Source organism: Seriola aureovittata, chromosome 5, assembly GCF_021018895.1.
Source record: "Seriola aureovittata isolate HTS-2021-v1 ecotype China chromosome 5, ASM2101889v1, whole genome shotgun sequence".
NCBI classification, from domain to species: domain Eukaryota; kingdom Metazoa; phylum Chordata; class Actinopteri; order Carangiformes; family Carangidae; genus Seriola; species Seriola aureovittata.
Window position 1 is genome coordinate 3,265,824 of NC_079368.1, and position 15,337 is coordinate 3,281,160.

Genomic DNA, 15,337 nt, shown 5'->3' on the forward strand with positions numbered 1-15,337 from the left:
TGAAATTTAACCAGGTTTGACTTAATACATGGGTTCATTTCACCTGGACTGTGCTGCCCAGTGGACACGACCACCTGTGGTCCAGATGGTTCATGAATGCAGGAAACCCAGTGATGCATACAATGCAGCGAAACTGAAGATCTGTTGTTAAAAGTGTGTGGCATTTGTAAATTTTGTCAAACAGACATACAGGAATTGTTGCCTGAAGGATAGATATGCAAATTTTCCTGTACAGATATTCATAGTTCTCAGAGGATGGATTCTTGTGACTTTTTTCTAGCACCATCAGCTCAAATCTGAATTTTGATTTATCCACTACTTTAGAAATAACGTTAACATCAACCTCCGCTAAGGGTTTTTAATTTGTGCTAATTTGTAAATGCTAACAGTGTAACATGCTAAACTAATAGGGTAAACATTAGACCCACTTAACATCAGCACATTAACATTAGAGTGCTTATTACTAAGCACAGCAATGTCAAAGTAAAACTGACTTGTTGAGAGAAAGTAACCTAGTAACCCTTCCCACAAGGACACTGAATGGAATATCACTCATATTTAGTCACATTTTTACCTGATGTATAAATTTAGTTTTTGAATTAAGTTCATCTTACCCGATTAACAAATCCTGTTTACTCAAATTCTTGACTGAATTAATGATTTCTTTTACCCACTACTTTTGTGTTTAAATAAATGTTTGTAAGACTCAGACTTTGCACCAGTGAGTGTATTTCTCCCACCAAAGTCACCACAGTCTTTTCCTGTTTCCCAGTCCTCCCCAGTCAGATTAGCCATCACCACAGAACAAAGACCCCCCCCCCCCTCAAAGAAATCCAGTCTTTTAAGCATCCCAGATGGTTTTTAATGCTCCTCCGATGCTAATGTGTAACGGGAAAGGAGTGGAAGTCTTGGAGCTGTGGGATCCGGAATGCCTTTGTATTGCCCAGCCCTCCATTGGGGCAGCCAATAGATGAACACATGTGGTAGATACTTGGTTCACTCACACTTTACCACCACCAGTGACTTTGCACATTGGAATGCATGAGCTATAATGTTCTTGGAACATGATGGGGGTCCTTTTGAAGCGGGGTAGACAATTTAAATTGGAGAAAATGGTAAAAAACCGGGGAAGCCAATGAAGAGCCGACCCTGGGGATTCGGGTCATTAGGCTCATACAAGTGTCTGAATGGAAGGCACTCCCAATTTGGACAGGGAACACGCTTCAGACTTTCATCACAGACAAGGACAAACAGATGTCTGGGTATCACAGCCAACATGCATGCTTCCATTTGTAGTGGGGAGAAAAAAAAATCCTTTCCAGCCTGTTTGAATGGAAGTAACCCATAAACCTCCAGTGTAAAGTGCTGAAATGTGCAGTTTTGAAAAGCCTTGAAAACCCCATGTTTACTTAGCATACTACTTTAAAAAATCTCCTTCCAATGACTTAATTTACCAATCTAGACCCATACAACTCAAACGTATAAGAAACGTGGCATTCCAAATAGAAAGGGAGGGTTCATAAAAACAAGAATCTAGACATTTGGGTCTCTAAGTTTCAACTCGGTCTTTAGGTCAACTGATTCACACTTCTCAATGTCAAGTCTGCTGTTGGTGCCACTTAAGACAATACACTGGTAGCAATTACATGTTCAAAAGTTCACTTGAAGCGGCAATCATACAAAATAAGGCAGCCAGAGCTCTTTTGAGATTGTCAGGAGACCCTGTTCTCACCTTGCAGCTCATTACCCGAGAGGGAAGGTGTTGGTTACATGGTAAGTTTAGACGATTCCCAGAAGACAACACCAATACCTCTGTGTAGCATTACAACGCAGGCAGCCGCCAAGTATGAGTCAGATTTTTATAGTAATTGCAGCGTAAATGCAGAGGAGAGAGGAAGTAGGCAGAACAGAGGCCTACGCACTTACAAGTGTCTGGAGAAAACAGCAGGTGGATTTGCTGTAAAGGCGGCCAAGCCTCCACACCACACAGGGGTTAGGCTAATAAACAGTAGGCCACCAGTACCCAGCATGTTAAAAACCTCATGAACAATGACTAGCATCTAACCTCTCCATCTGGACCCAGTGAGAATAGCAGCGCAGGAGGGAGGCCCCGCAGGGGAAGAGCCATAAAGAAAATTGATGGGTCTCATGGCGTAGTGCGAGTTAAGTCACAAAAAAAAAAAAAAAAAAAATTGAGATTGCATTGTCTGCGCTACAACTGACCCAATGAGCACTGCTGTTCGCTCAACATTCGTTTTCACCATATCTTGGTGTCAAAGTCGGAAATTGGTTTTGGTTGAGCAAACAGACTTTTTTTTGGTGCGGTATCAGTCAGACATGTCAACTCTGGCTCCAAATCACTCTGGCGGTTCTGTGAGTGTGATAGGGCTCAGCCTTGGCACAGCACTCTCTCTGAGTATCCAGATAAGTGTTTCTGCCAGTATCTCAGATCCAGCCTCCCCGTCCGCCTTATCAGCCATGAGCACACTTACCCCCACCACTCCCCCGCTATCTGTGTCATCGGATCCAATGGGGTCACAGCGGAGAGCCAATAAGCATAGCTTCGGTTTGATGAAACCAATCTTTTTTTTCCTCCATCAAAAACAGTGTATTCCCCATTTCATCTCTGTTTACCATGTGGGAAATAATGATAACAGAGAGAATTGCAGTGAAAGTATTGATATGCTTTATTGATTTCACGTCACTGCCTTCAGTCAGATTTTATTTTTCAGAGCAATAGAACTGAGGGAAACCTTAGACAAAGGTTGAATATAATAACTGTACCTACATCTAATTATATGTTACTTCTTAATTTACACTCATCAATGCAACAATAATTAGCCTGGCTAGCTTGAATCCTAATTAATTCCTAGAATATGAATTGTCATTTTCAAAATTGTCACTGCAATCTCCATCTTTCAAGTCATTTTGTTGAGATGAGTAAAAAAGAATAATCTGCCAGTGTTTTGAAAATATTTGAAAATATTTGTAATTTAATATTTTTCCCGTTTGTTTGAAGACAGTAAGACCTGGAAGTACTGATAATTGATTTTGGCCACTTGGGGGCAGCAGAACAATATGTTAACATATTGTCACCTCATAAAGTGGCTGTACATGACGTGTTTAGAGTTGCAACAAATGATTATTTTCATTAGTGATTAATTATTAATAGGCAATTGTTCTCTTAATAATTTGATTCAAGTTTGATGTGTAACATATTAGAAGATAAGCACAAGATGATTAGACATTCACAATTTTTTTTTTGTATGGAAAATGATGTGAAAAATGAACTGCTATGAATTCATTTCCTCATGATTGACTAATCAGTTAATCAATTCAGCTTTAAACATGTTAACGAACTGGTGCCTATTTACACAAAGAGACAGAGAAGAGCTGCCTGCTGCTGCTGCTGGAAATGATAAGATGACAACAGTGGGAAATAAAACATGGTGAGGTGGCGATCTGCCATTGTTTCATAATTTAAAGCATGTTAATTAATCAATTTATGAAGCTGGTTCCCGTTACCGCGGAAATGACAGACTCTTGAGCCCAGGCCATATCTGTTATGGCCAGGCGTGTCAGTGTGCTGCTGACCTGCTGAACCTCACCTGCCTTTGAAATATGCATCTGTCAGAAGCTGAAAGACTTTCCAGAGGAGCAGACTGAGCGGAGGCTTGTCTGCCAATTAGCTGTGTCCTAATGTCACGGGCCTGACCACATCACTGCCACACTCCGCTTCAACCGATATCTCGCGCTCATACGCCTCGTATCACCTCCCCGTTCCTCCCCACAATGAAATGAGTTGATAATGATTGCTACTCAGTCTGGTTTTCTAATACTGCATCTCTTTTGGCCGTTAAGTGAGCGGTTTGCGTCTTTATTATGCCGTCTGGGTTTTGTGAAGCACAGCAAGGGCCACATCGGTCATAAAAGGCGGAGAGAGAAAGATGTGCCGTGTGTGTTCCAGAGCATGAGGTGATAAAATTTGAAAAACCTTTTCTGAGAAGCAGCAACAACTATACCATCGATCACGCGTCGAGCAGTTAACTCAAGCTATATGCCTCTTCCTGGAAATTCATTTCTGTGTTTGATGATTATAACTCACAGGCATAGTGCTGTCCTCAGCTATTCACTATCTATCTGGCCATGACCTTGGTGGAGATACAGTATCCAAATCAATATTCACCTGCTCCAGCTCAGGACATACGTGGGAGGTTTCTTTCACCTTGTAGGCAAGTTGATTATGATGAATATCTTCATCATCAGATCTGTGGCTCTGTGGGATATTAGATAGCTCTTCAAAAAAAATACCTTTATTTCATGACTCTTTACATGGAAGCGAGTGTCTGTCACTGAGGCCAATTTCCTGGTCATTTTCCCATGTTATAGTGTGACAGCATCTCAAGGTGAAAAGAGCCCCAGACAATAACCCTTCATTCAGTCCTTATACAGCGACCCAGATTTGGATTCTGTACCAAAGAAGGCAAGCTGAGTTTTTGTCATGGGTGACCTACAAAACTAAGCAAGCTTGATAAATTCTTCAGAAATGAAAAGAAAGCGTGTGTGCATCCTATCAGACCTGTTTAACATACAGTCCTGGGACTTGAGTTGTAGTTGTGGTCATTGAATATTTACAGCTTTTACACACCAAGTGGGGCACACTGCTTCATTATTCAGTTTGTTTGTTGTCGCGTTTACAGATGGATGCTGCGGCATCTGTTCACACTGCTGCCATTATCCACTGACTGTTAACAAATCTCGCTCTTTTCATTTCGTCAAAAGCCCTGACTGCATTTCCACGTTTGGTCTACTTGTACACACTTTGCTGTTGAACACAATGATAGACGGGTCACACACTTCATTTTCTTTTTCTTTCTTGTCCTAAACAAATGACATTTTCTCTTCAAAACAGCCGTATAGCCGTATTGCTGACTGACATGTTTTCTGTTCTCGGACCTGCCATATGGTCCGAGTCTCAGCAAAGGTGAACCACAGTGATTAAGTTTGTCAGCATGTGGTCCTCCTGGATGAATTTTAAAGAAATCCTGACTTCCGCATAAGATGTCTGCAATCGTCTCCAGACAGAAAGTCTTCTCATCAATCTCTCAATAAACTGAAAGTAAAACCTGCGAGAGGCGGAGGAAAAAAATAACACTGGTAAAGTAATCATCCATCCAGGATTTATTTATTTCAATTTAAACTGGACTGTCCAAGTGGAAACGAGATCAATTCTGAGTGACAGACCACTATAATAAGACAGATCTTTGCATGCCATGCTGGACTGGAGGTATCCAGTAGCTTATGGGGATTTGTGCTGACTGGACTGTCCTGGTTTTACTCTTATCTTGATCCTCTTGGTCCTCCTTTGTGTGAAATAAATACATTCTCTTGATTCACTCAAGGATTATGGTTTTAGACTCACACAACATGGCAGGGAAAAAAAGACACAACATCTAGGGACATGCTGGAAAACACTTCAAGTTCCTGCAAGGATGGAGGTAGTTGCTGCTGCTTGAGCTGGTTCTAGGTGCGATGGTTTTTACATTACACTAATGGGAAAATCAGGGATGTTAGAGAGGCAAGGATTATGTAAGGAGACGCTTCTGTGGATTGTAAATTTTAGACTCTTTGAGTGGATGCCTCTGTTTCTTTTGGACTGCACACATGGAGGAGTGTCAACTTTTGTCAAAGGAGGTTTGTGCAGCCATTAACATGCATTTTAGCTGCATGTTGCACACACAATGTACAGTGATCTGATGCTTTTACATGCTTGCAACATGCTTCACCAGGCTGCACCAGAGCAAACACATCTGTTACATTCATGTGGCTTTTTTCTTTTAATGAAGACATTTTTCTTTTCCAATCCATCAGCTTGTTTGATGCTCAGGTACACAAGTTGTGTTGTTGATATTTGGGGAGATTGTTAAAATGAGCCCGTAGGTCGTCTGTGCAGCAGGTTATTATGACCCATAGTTACGTTTTGTTGCTAGGCGACATCTAGTGGCTGTAGTAATTATGACGAGAACAAAAGGAAAAGTGCGGTGACGCAGTATAAAGCGATAAAGTCAGCATCAGGAGGAGGTTGTGGTGGATGGATGGGTCAACGAAACACAAGAATATGACACAGGAGAGCGGTGTTCGATTCCCATGTGGAAGTAGCAGTTTATGTTGTTTCTATTTTCTATGACCGTTTGATACATTTTACCATGTTGTTATTATTTTAACCATGACAACAAAATTCATTTAATGTTGAGGAAGTAGTTATTTTAACCCAAGTAGTTTTATTGCCTAAACCTAAACCAAGCCATGACTATTATTATAGTAACCATGGCGACAAACGTAGGTCCAACACTCTCGATACAGTTGGCGTGTTTATTGTCGTAACCATGAAAACCAAGGCAACACTCCTATGGGTCGTATCAGACGGGTGAACAAACGACGTACGTTGGTTCAGGTTGGAGGACTGGTTGGATTTGGGAGTTCATAACACCTTTCTGTGTGTGTGATCTTTCTCTAACCTCAACCAAGTAGTTTGAGTTGCAGTTCAGAAAACTGTCATATGAACCATTTCAGCAGTGGTCAAATATATTTTATATAACAGAAAACACTATTATGAGTCAATTTTGAATGACAAAAAATTGTGTATTTAAATCTGATTTGTTGACTTGTTGGTTGTGACGCATGATCCGTGAGCTTGGGAATATGAAGACCACAATGAATTGGTTTTCAGGGTTGGGGTTAAGGTCAAGGGTTGGCTGTTTGCAACAATAGCATAAAATGAATTGAACATTTCTGACAGTGAGAGGCCTAATCACTTTTGAAACGGACCCCCAGTAGAGCTTTAAAGCATTTCCAGCTCTCACTGTGAGACGTATAAAACTTAAAGTGTTTCCCGAGCACAATATGTGTATGTGCCAGCAGGTTTCCCCTGATAAAATTCTCCTCACATTTGACCACAAGGCGGGCAACAAGCTTTGTTGCTGTTTGAGAAGCTAACTATAGAGCAAAACCAAGTGAGGGAATTACAAAGCAGCAGCAGTCAGATTGTATCAAGTCCATGTCTGTGGTGCCAGCAACCAGCTGCATTAGCATAATGCCAGGGCCACAGGGTGCCCATGAAGGAAGTCCAAACAGAGGGATCAGCTCTGCGTTTCTCAGGGTCACACTCAGATTCTCTTATTGTGATTGTTGTGGCTTCACATTAAAGATTAGTAGATGGCGGCGAAGGGGGAGAAAAGGTCAAATCAAACAATTTCTCAAGACTCTGTGGAAGTTTCTTCTCTTAATCTATTTCTGAATGAAGCTGAGTTTTGCCAGAGCCACAGATTCTCAGACAAAGCCTGCTTTGGTCTCTCAGGGTTGCCTCGCTCAGAGGTCCATGTGGAGAGCAGCCACCCTTCAAAGTGGGAAAGCCAACCATTCGGCCAAAACTAAAACCTTAACAGCAACTCAAAGCAATTTTCTGCCTATTTTGTGATTTAATCCCTGGTTTGTGATGCTTGGGCACAGTGGTGTGTCTGTATTGGTGTGTGTGTGAGTGTGCGTGCGTGCGTGAGTGTGTGTGTGTGTGTGTGTGTGTGTGGCCGTGTCAGTGTGACATAGCGTGTTAGCGAGTGAGGGGGAGGTTCTTTCGGATCCCTGAGGGGCCAGATCCTCAGCGCTCCCATCAGCAAGCTACATTAGCACTTTTACAGTCTACCCATCATTGAAGCGCTCATCCCTTCCTGTCTAATCGGGGGATGAGGAGGGCTGGGTGGGAGGGTGGGTGGGGTGAAGCCGTGGGATCCCTCCAAGCTGAACTCATCTGTCTGCTTTCCTAATCACACGTCAGGCTGGGATGAGTAGACCAAGCATGTCTTCCTGGAATATTACCTGCTGACTGTCAAACCCCCCCCCCCTCCTTCCTGCACACATGAAAATGCCCAGCTAAGATGCCCCCGTGTTTCCACTCATCAGTGTGACTTAGTCAGGTAGTAGCAGAGGAAATGAAACCCCTTCATCCATATTCCAACACAGGCTTGGAATACGTTATATATGCCTGCAATCCTGCATTTTCATATCTGCTTATCCAGACATTTTCACGTTGGCTGCGAACAGCTACTCTTAACCTTTACAGATGCCAAAGCACACACTGGTTTTATTACAGGTAGGAAATGATAGTTGTCACGTCTGCACCGCACGTCCGTTGGGGTAAAAGTTGCAATATAAACTCTGAGACAGACACTTTGAAAAACAGGCAGACTTTAGCTGTGCTTGGAATCTATATTCATAATTTAGTTCTCCCCTTTGGTTCCAGTACAGTCCTCCATCAGCTTCCTACGTATAAATAACTGAAAATCTGATTATTAGAGAAACAAAATGCTTTAAGAATCAGCCCTGTTGTTCATAAATACACCTAACCTAACGTAACCGATGTAGAAGACGGGACAGACTCAGACTTACATGTAGCTAGGGGCATACCTTCAACCAACCAGCGTATTTAATTTAACGCTAACATCAAACAGCAAGTAAAAACATCTGGTTTAAAGGTTGGCTTCTGTGCCCCTACCTCAGCACATTTTTCCAGCAGACCTTTTAAAAGAATCATGTCTCAGAAGGTGGGAGCAATAAGAATCATGTTACAGTACTAAAAGAAAAACCTAGTGGCTGTCAAGAGAGCAGTCCGGGAATGCTGACCTGCCCATTTGCAGGTAGCACAAAAGGTCTTTGCACAAACACAGATGGTAAAGTATACGCTGGTATTAATCTGTCAGCTTGGGTTGCGGGTCTGGACTGTGGCGTAAAGAGGAGGCTCCCCACCATGCAGGTGTTGTTTGTGGCAACCTGTCTCAACATGATCGGAAAAAGAAAGCTTCAGATCTCCAAGGTCACATGCCGTCCCCGCAGTAATTGCTGCTCTTGGTGCTCGAATTGTGAAAAAAAAATGCCCCAATGTCATCCATTAAGTGTGTGTCTACTCCACTGGGAGCAGAGGGGCTAAAATGGGTCAGAAGCAGCAACAGGATTGGAAGTGGTCTTTTGTGGGGGGCAACAGAAGAAGGTTAATTGCTTTTTAGTGGGATACTGTAATATTTCACGCCAGCTATAGTCCATGGTGTGGATGTATGTGTGTGTGTGTGTGTGTGTGTGTGTGTGTGTGTGTGTGTGATGGAAATATGTTCGATCGATCCCAAATGGCAAGGGCAAAGCAGAGAAGTGAATATCAAACAGGATTCTGTGTGAATTCCTCTGTTTTATGTGGCTATTTGCTATTTTCCACACATGTGAACAATTAAGAGTAAAACATGAATCTTCCTCCTTCTAGGACTCAAGACAAGAACAACAATTTGACACTTGAATAGACTTTTCTCCACACGGCTGCTACTTCATCAGAAGCTGCAGAGCCAGGCCGTCATCATGCAGATGAAAGGCTTTCTTTTAGGCTGCCTGACCGTGGCCCTGCTCCTCCAGCTCTCCACGGCCGGCCTGGTGAAGGTCATCCGCCACCGCAGGGAGGCCCTGATGCCCAAGAAAACACAGGAGAACCTCACCCTGCCCCACCCTGACCAGCCGGTAGTGTTCAACCACGTCTACAACATCAACGTCCCCTCCACGTCCCTCTGCTCTGTGGACCTCGAGTCGCCTGGAGGTTCAGAGCCGAAGCACAAGAGCGCCCCGATGGACATGCAGAACACCGAGCACATGGAGCAAACGGTGGACGGCGAGAATCAGATTGTTTTCACCCACCGCATCAATATCCCCAAGCAGGCATGCGGTTGCGAGAACCAGTTGCCAGACATCAAAGATATCCTGAACAGGCTGGAGATGCTGGAGTCAGAGCTGTCTAGTCTGAGGGAGCAGTGTGGCAGCGGGGCAGGCTGCTGTGGCGCCCAAGTTACAGGTACAACTGTAATTGTATGCACTGTTGGACTGTAATTAATGTCTTCTAATGCCAGTGACTTTAATGTTTACTATGCATGTAGGCAACTCGGGTGAAATCTAATTTCTAAAGGGCTTCTAGTAAATCATGTTTAAGTGTAGAAAAGTCATGAATACAGATTTAGGGAATAAGGGAATGAATGCAGCATAATTTTAAAAGCTGCCACAGGCAATATTTTCATGAGACCGTAACACTGGATTTGCATCTTTTAGTCCATTAACCACAAATTGACTGTATTTTACATTACTGTCATCCCTTTTTCTAAAAACGCATAAGTTCATAGATTTATCAGCCAACCTTTTATACAGCCATTGGCTTCCATACTTTTTTTTTACCATGGTATGGAAGTCAGCATGCCAGAACACAAAATTATCTTGAGATAATGAATCCATTACAGTGAGTCATTATTGTTTATTGTCAGTTGCATTATTGCCTGTCTGTGGATTACAGGACCCGACATCTGATTTGTGTCATTCTCATCCCCTCTACAAGTTTCCTGTCCCTCTTCCTCACTGCCTCTCAAATATGGAAGCTGAGAAAGGCCATACTCACGAATATTTTTTTATCCTGTTTACGCGTTTTATCCCGGATAACATCTTGCGATAACAGAGCTTTGATATGTCAAGACAGCGGAATAATTGTCATTATCTCGAGGTTACAGTGTTATCTGGGAATAACAGATAACGGAGCTTTGTTCTCTCGAGATAACTGAATAATTACCCCGTTAATTTGAGAAAATAAAGCTCTGTTATCTCAAGATGGAGTATGGCCTTTCTTGGCTTCTGTACACAAATAATAGCAAACAACCAAATATTAGTAACTCTACCAAAAAATACAAGAGATGCAATGTTCACTGTGATAAACTACATTCAACCTGGCAAGTGAAAAGTAAATCAGTTTTTAGTTAACTGCCTAAAACATGTAAAATGATCCTGTAATCCTGTTAGTAAAACTACACTGATCAGTTCAGTATTCCACTAATTTATATGGATTCACCCAATTTGCATGAACAGTTTCTCTCATTCAAAACTAATTCTCACCTTCGATTGAAGGGGCTGATGTTCTTTTTGTATTCTGTGACGCTGCTTGATGCAGCTCAAGGATATGAGGCTTGAGCTTGTGGATGTACACACTGCCATACTGAATGATTTGCGATCACATTGGAATAATTTGGAAATACTTTCTTTCCCTTTCTTGCCCTCCTCAAGGGGAAGTGTCCATAAAGCCCTACTGTAATGGCCGTGGGAACTGGAGCACTGACACCTGCAGCTGCACGTGTGAGCCCGGATGGAAGGGCCACAACTGCACTGAACCCGAGTGCCCCAATGACTGCCAGGACCAGGGCCGCTGTGTGGATGGCAAATGCGAATGCTTTGAGGGCTTTGGTGGTGATGACTGCGGTATTGAGCTCTGTCTGCTGGACTGCGGTGACTACGGCCACTGTGTCGAGGGGTCCTGTCTCTGTGAAGAGGGCTTCATCGGTGAGGACTGCACCCAGACCAACTGCCTCAACAACTGTCTAGGCCGCGGGCGTTGTGTGGAGGATGAGTGTGTTTGCGAGGAGCCGTGGACGGGCTTCGACTGCTCCGAACTCATCTGTCCAAACGACTGCTACGACCGTGGACGCTGCATCAACGGCACCTGCTACTGTGAGGACGGCTACGCTGGGGAAGACTGCGGCGAACTCACCTGTCCTGGCAACTGTAACAATCGTGGCACGTGTGTGAATGGCCAGTGTTTGTGCCAGACCGGCTACAGTGGAGAGGACTGCTCAAAGCTCACCTGCCCCAAAAACTGCCACGATAGAGGCCACTGCTTCAATGGGAAGTGCATCTGTGATCCAGGATTTGAGGGTGAAGATTGCTCCATCCTTTCATGCCCTGACAACTGCAGCAACAGGGGCCAGTGCATCAACGGAGAGTGTGTATGTGATATAGGATACCAAGGTGAAGACTGTAGCGAGCTGTCCTGCCTCAACAATTGCCAAGATCAGGGCCGCTGTGTTGATGGACAGTGTGTATGTGATAAGGGCTACACTGGGGAGGACTGCAGCATCAAGACCTGTCCAAAAGACTGCATGGGACGTGGAGAATGCGTGGACGGCAAGTGCCAGTGCTTCGCCGGCTTCACAGGTAAAGACTGTGGTGAGCTGACTTGCCCCAACGACTGCCTGGACCGTGGCCACTGCGTGAACGGACAATGTGTTTGTCACAAGGGTTTCACTGGTGAGGACTGCAGTGAGAAGACGTGTCCCAAAAACTGTCTAGAAAGAGGTTACTGCGTCGATGGCAACTGTGTGTGTTACGAGGGTTTCACCGGACCGGACTGCTCCATACTGACCTGCCCGGGAGACTGCCAGAACCAGGGACGCTGTGAGAACGGAGTGTGCGTCTGTGATGAGGGCTTCATTGGAGAGGACTGCTCTGAGGGTAAGACAGACAGCGTATACACATTGTGTAGCTTTCCATAGGTTCATTACAGCAATAGAATGAATCTATTCTGCTACTTGTGACATCCACAAATCGCAGGTCAGTCCAGTTTTCACTCTGCTTTTAGGCGGGTCCACTATGGTCAGTTGCTAACAGACGTGCAGTGTACAGTGTGTAAAAAATCTGAATTTTTTCACTGAAAGCAACTGTCTTCTGCTGCTGACACTGAACCTAACAGTAAGCTTTCTGACCAAATAACAAAACAACGAGCTGAATGACGCTAAAATGGTAGAGCTGAAAAAACTAAACAGCAGCAGTGTGTCATCAGGGCAAGCAAGGTAAGCAAGGTGTTTGCCCAGTTAAAGCTAAAAATAGAGATACTGAGGTAGAAGTGATATCTCTTCTTACATCTGATCTCAGAACAGCGTTCTGTCCCATAAAGGATCTGATACATGTTTGCATTCATCATGTAATTTGTTGCCCTCTTGCGGAGGCAGCAGGGTCACGGTTACCCCTTACCCTGCAAGCTAGCTTAACTTCCAGTCGTTGTACCTGTTGTTTCTGTTATTTTCGTGGGTGTGACCGTGTCCCGTTGACAAAGGGAGTTTGTCAATGCGCCCAGTTTGCGCATGCGTATTGAGGATAAACCTGGTATCTGATGCTTGTGCTTGTCAAGCTGTCCGTGTCTCAGCTTCTACATATGCGCATGCGCGGACGTCTGTTGAAACTGAATTTGCTCATTAGGCATGAAGACAACAGTAGCAAGTAAACCAAATGACATTAATTTATCATCTCTGTGTAAGGTAAAGTTTGAGACAAACTCTTGTTACAGGAGTAGAGCAGCTCCTTTCAGGAATAGATCAGTACGTAGGTTGCGTGTGTATCGGGCAAGGGAGAGAGAGAGAGAGAGAGACGGCTGCCGACAGGAGCAGAGAGTTAGCTAGTTAGTTAGCAGTTAGCAGTACATACAGTGCCATGTATGTGCACTTCAAGCTGTTTGTAAGTAAATAAATGCTACGACTCCCGCGTCTCCCCTGTCCAGATGGTTTGAGCCTGGAAAGGTGAACAACACTGAGGCTAGTAAATACAGGATTCTGCATTGTTACTGAAGTCTGTCAGTCTCAGCTAATGGAAAATATTTTGCTCAGCTTTGCTTGCCTCTCTATAAGTCCTGACTATGCCACTGCTGCATAGTCAGGTGATTCAGGTGAGTCATTTGACTTGTTCATACACAAATACTCATTAATGTAGGGTAAAACAACATACACACAGAGATACACACACACACACGCACACACACAGTATATAAGATGTAGAAGGTGTAGCATGAGAGGCTCATTAGCAGAGCAGCAGCAGCTTGACTCATCTGTGGCTAAATCTAAACCCCAAATGTACAGTGATGTCTTAACTCATCATGCTAGGTCTGCGAGGCCGCAGGACCGAAAGGGGCATGAAGTGTGCTGTAAGGTGGGAATGAGATGGGACTTAAAGACCTCATGTGTTTCTATGGAGATGAATGTTTCTTAGGGGTATTGATATTGGCAACTTCTGTATGATATGAGATTACATAGTAACCATAAAAGATATGCTAAAATGGCTCAGTGAATAAAAGTTCAGTTTACATATGCTACCACACACAATATTATGCCAATATTCAACCCTCAGCTGAGAATCCTCACACCACAGAAGAACAAAAACATACCTACACAGTATTACTAATCTATATTATTCAGCCAGTTCATATTCTATCTGTGAAATATGAAGTCTTAGAACATCAATACACTTATACAACAAAAATGAAAAAAGCAGATGCCTTCAAAAATAAATATGGTACATATTAATCCACTTGAGCCCCCTGGTGCACTTGCTAAATGGTGAATTTGGCCTTCCTGGGGAGGCGCCTGTTCTGACAGCAAAAGTGTGGTGAAATCAAGAGATATGGATTCAGCCTGTCTGTGTCGACGCACCATGCGTTGAGGCACAGTATTGAGTGGAGGTCAGTTAGTAGCCGTTAGTATCTGTTTCATTAGACACACATGGGAAAGATGACAAAAAGCACCTGTATGAGTTACAGGACATTGTTCAGAATGCTGCCAGTCATTTTTTTGTCTTTTATTTTATATATATATATATATATATATATATATATATATATAGTGTATATATATATATATATAGTGAGAAAAATATACAGTGGGCTTTGTCAAGAGACACTCAAGGTTGACTCCAGTTAGCATCTAAGAAAATATAAAATGTAATACTTTTGTGGAAATTTACTTTAATAGGAATCTAATAATGAGTACTTGGGTGTCATCTTATTTTTCCTTTTCCAGAAATACAGACATTTTGGCATCTGATGAAGCCATGTTCGGTATTTCTTTACACTGCAAATATATTATCTGAACATTTTCTTCTTGGTAGTGTCTCTATTTCTACATATAGATCGAAAATGTTTCTATTCAATGTGATTGTGAAATGGTGGAAGATGAGTTTTGATTTCCTGTTGCAACTGACCATACAGTGAATTGCTTCGGTGTATATTGCTCAGCTACTTTCTGAGAATTCACTTGGAAAAAAGTTGAAATGCGGTGTTGGAAACTTCTGCTGTTGGAAAATTTGCCCGTGATGAGGGGCGAGGGGTAAATCTACAGTGAAGACAGTCAGAAAGTTCCATAGATCTCCGACTGCACAGCAGCTCAGATCAAGCATTGCATGAAAATGTCTACAAAGCACTCACTCATGTGTTAAACATGACATATATCAATTTATGTATGAATTTTGTCCCTCTTTAACTTTTCCCTATCTTAAGTCAATGAAAGAACCACTTAAATCCCTGAATAGTCTGTATTATAAAACAACAACAGCTTTCAACGAACTTTACAGACTTCTGTGCTCAGTCTTCAGTTCATACGTATATTTTCTGCAAAATATGAGCTGAGATAAAGTAAATCAATTTCCAAATTCTCGAGGCATCAACTTGACGTTATCT

At 43.0% G+C, this 15,337-nt stretch overlaps 1 protein-coding gene across 3 annotated transcripts in view; it reads left to right on the plus strand.

The window, feature by feature from the left end:
• LOC130169851 (tenascin-like) overlaps nt 1-15,337 on the plus strand; it is a 57,821-nt gene that overhangs the window by 2,975 nt on the left and 39,509 nt on the right. For all 3 annotated transcript variants that reach the window (XM_056376877.1, XM_056376878.1, XM_056376880.1), the window contains exons 2-3: nt 9,305-9,880; nt 11,128-12,348. In XM_056376877.1, coding sequence (XP_056232852.1) covers nt 9,397-9,880; nt 11,128-12,348 — 1,705 coding nt within the window. In that variant the 5' untranslated portion in view covers nt 9,305-9,396. The remainder of the gene's footprint in view (nt 1-9,304; nt 9,881-11,127; nt 12,349-15,337) is intronic.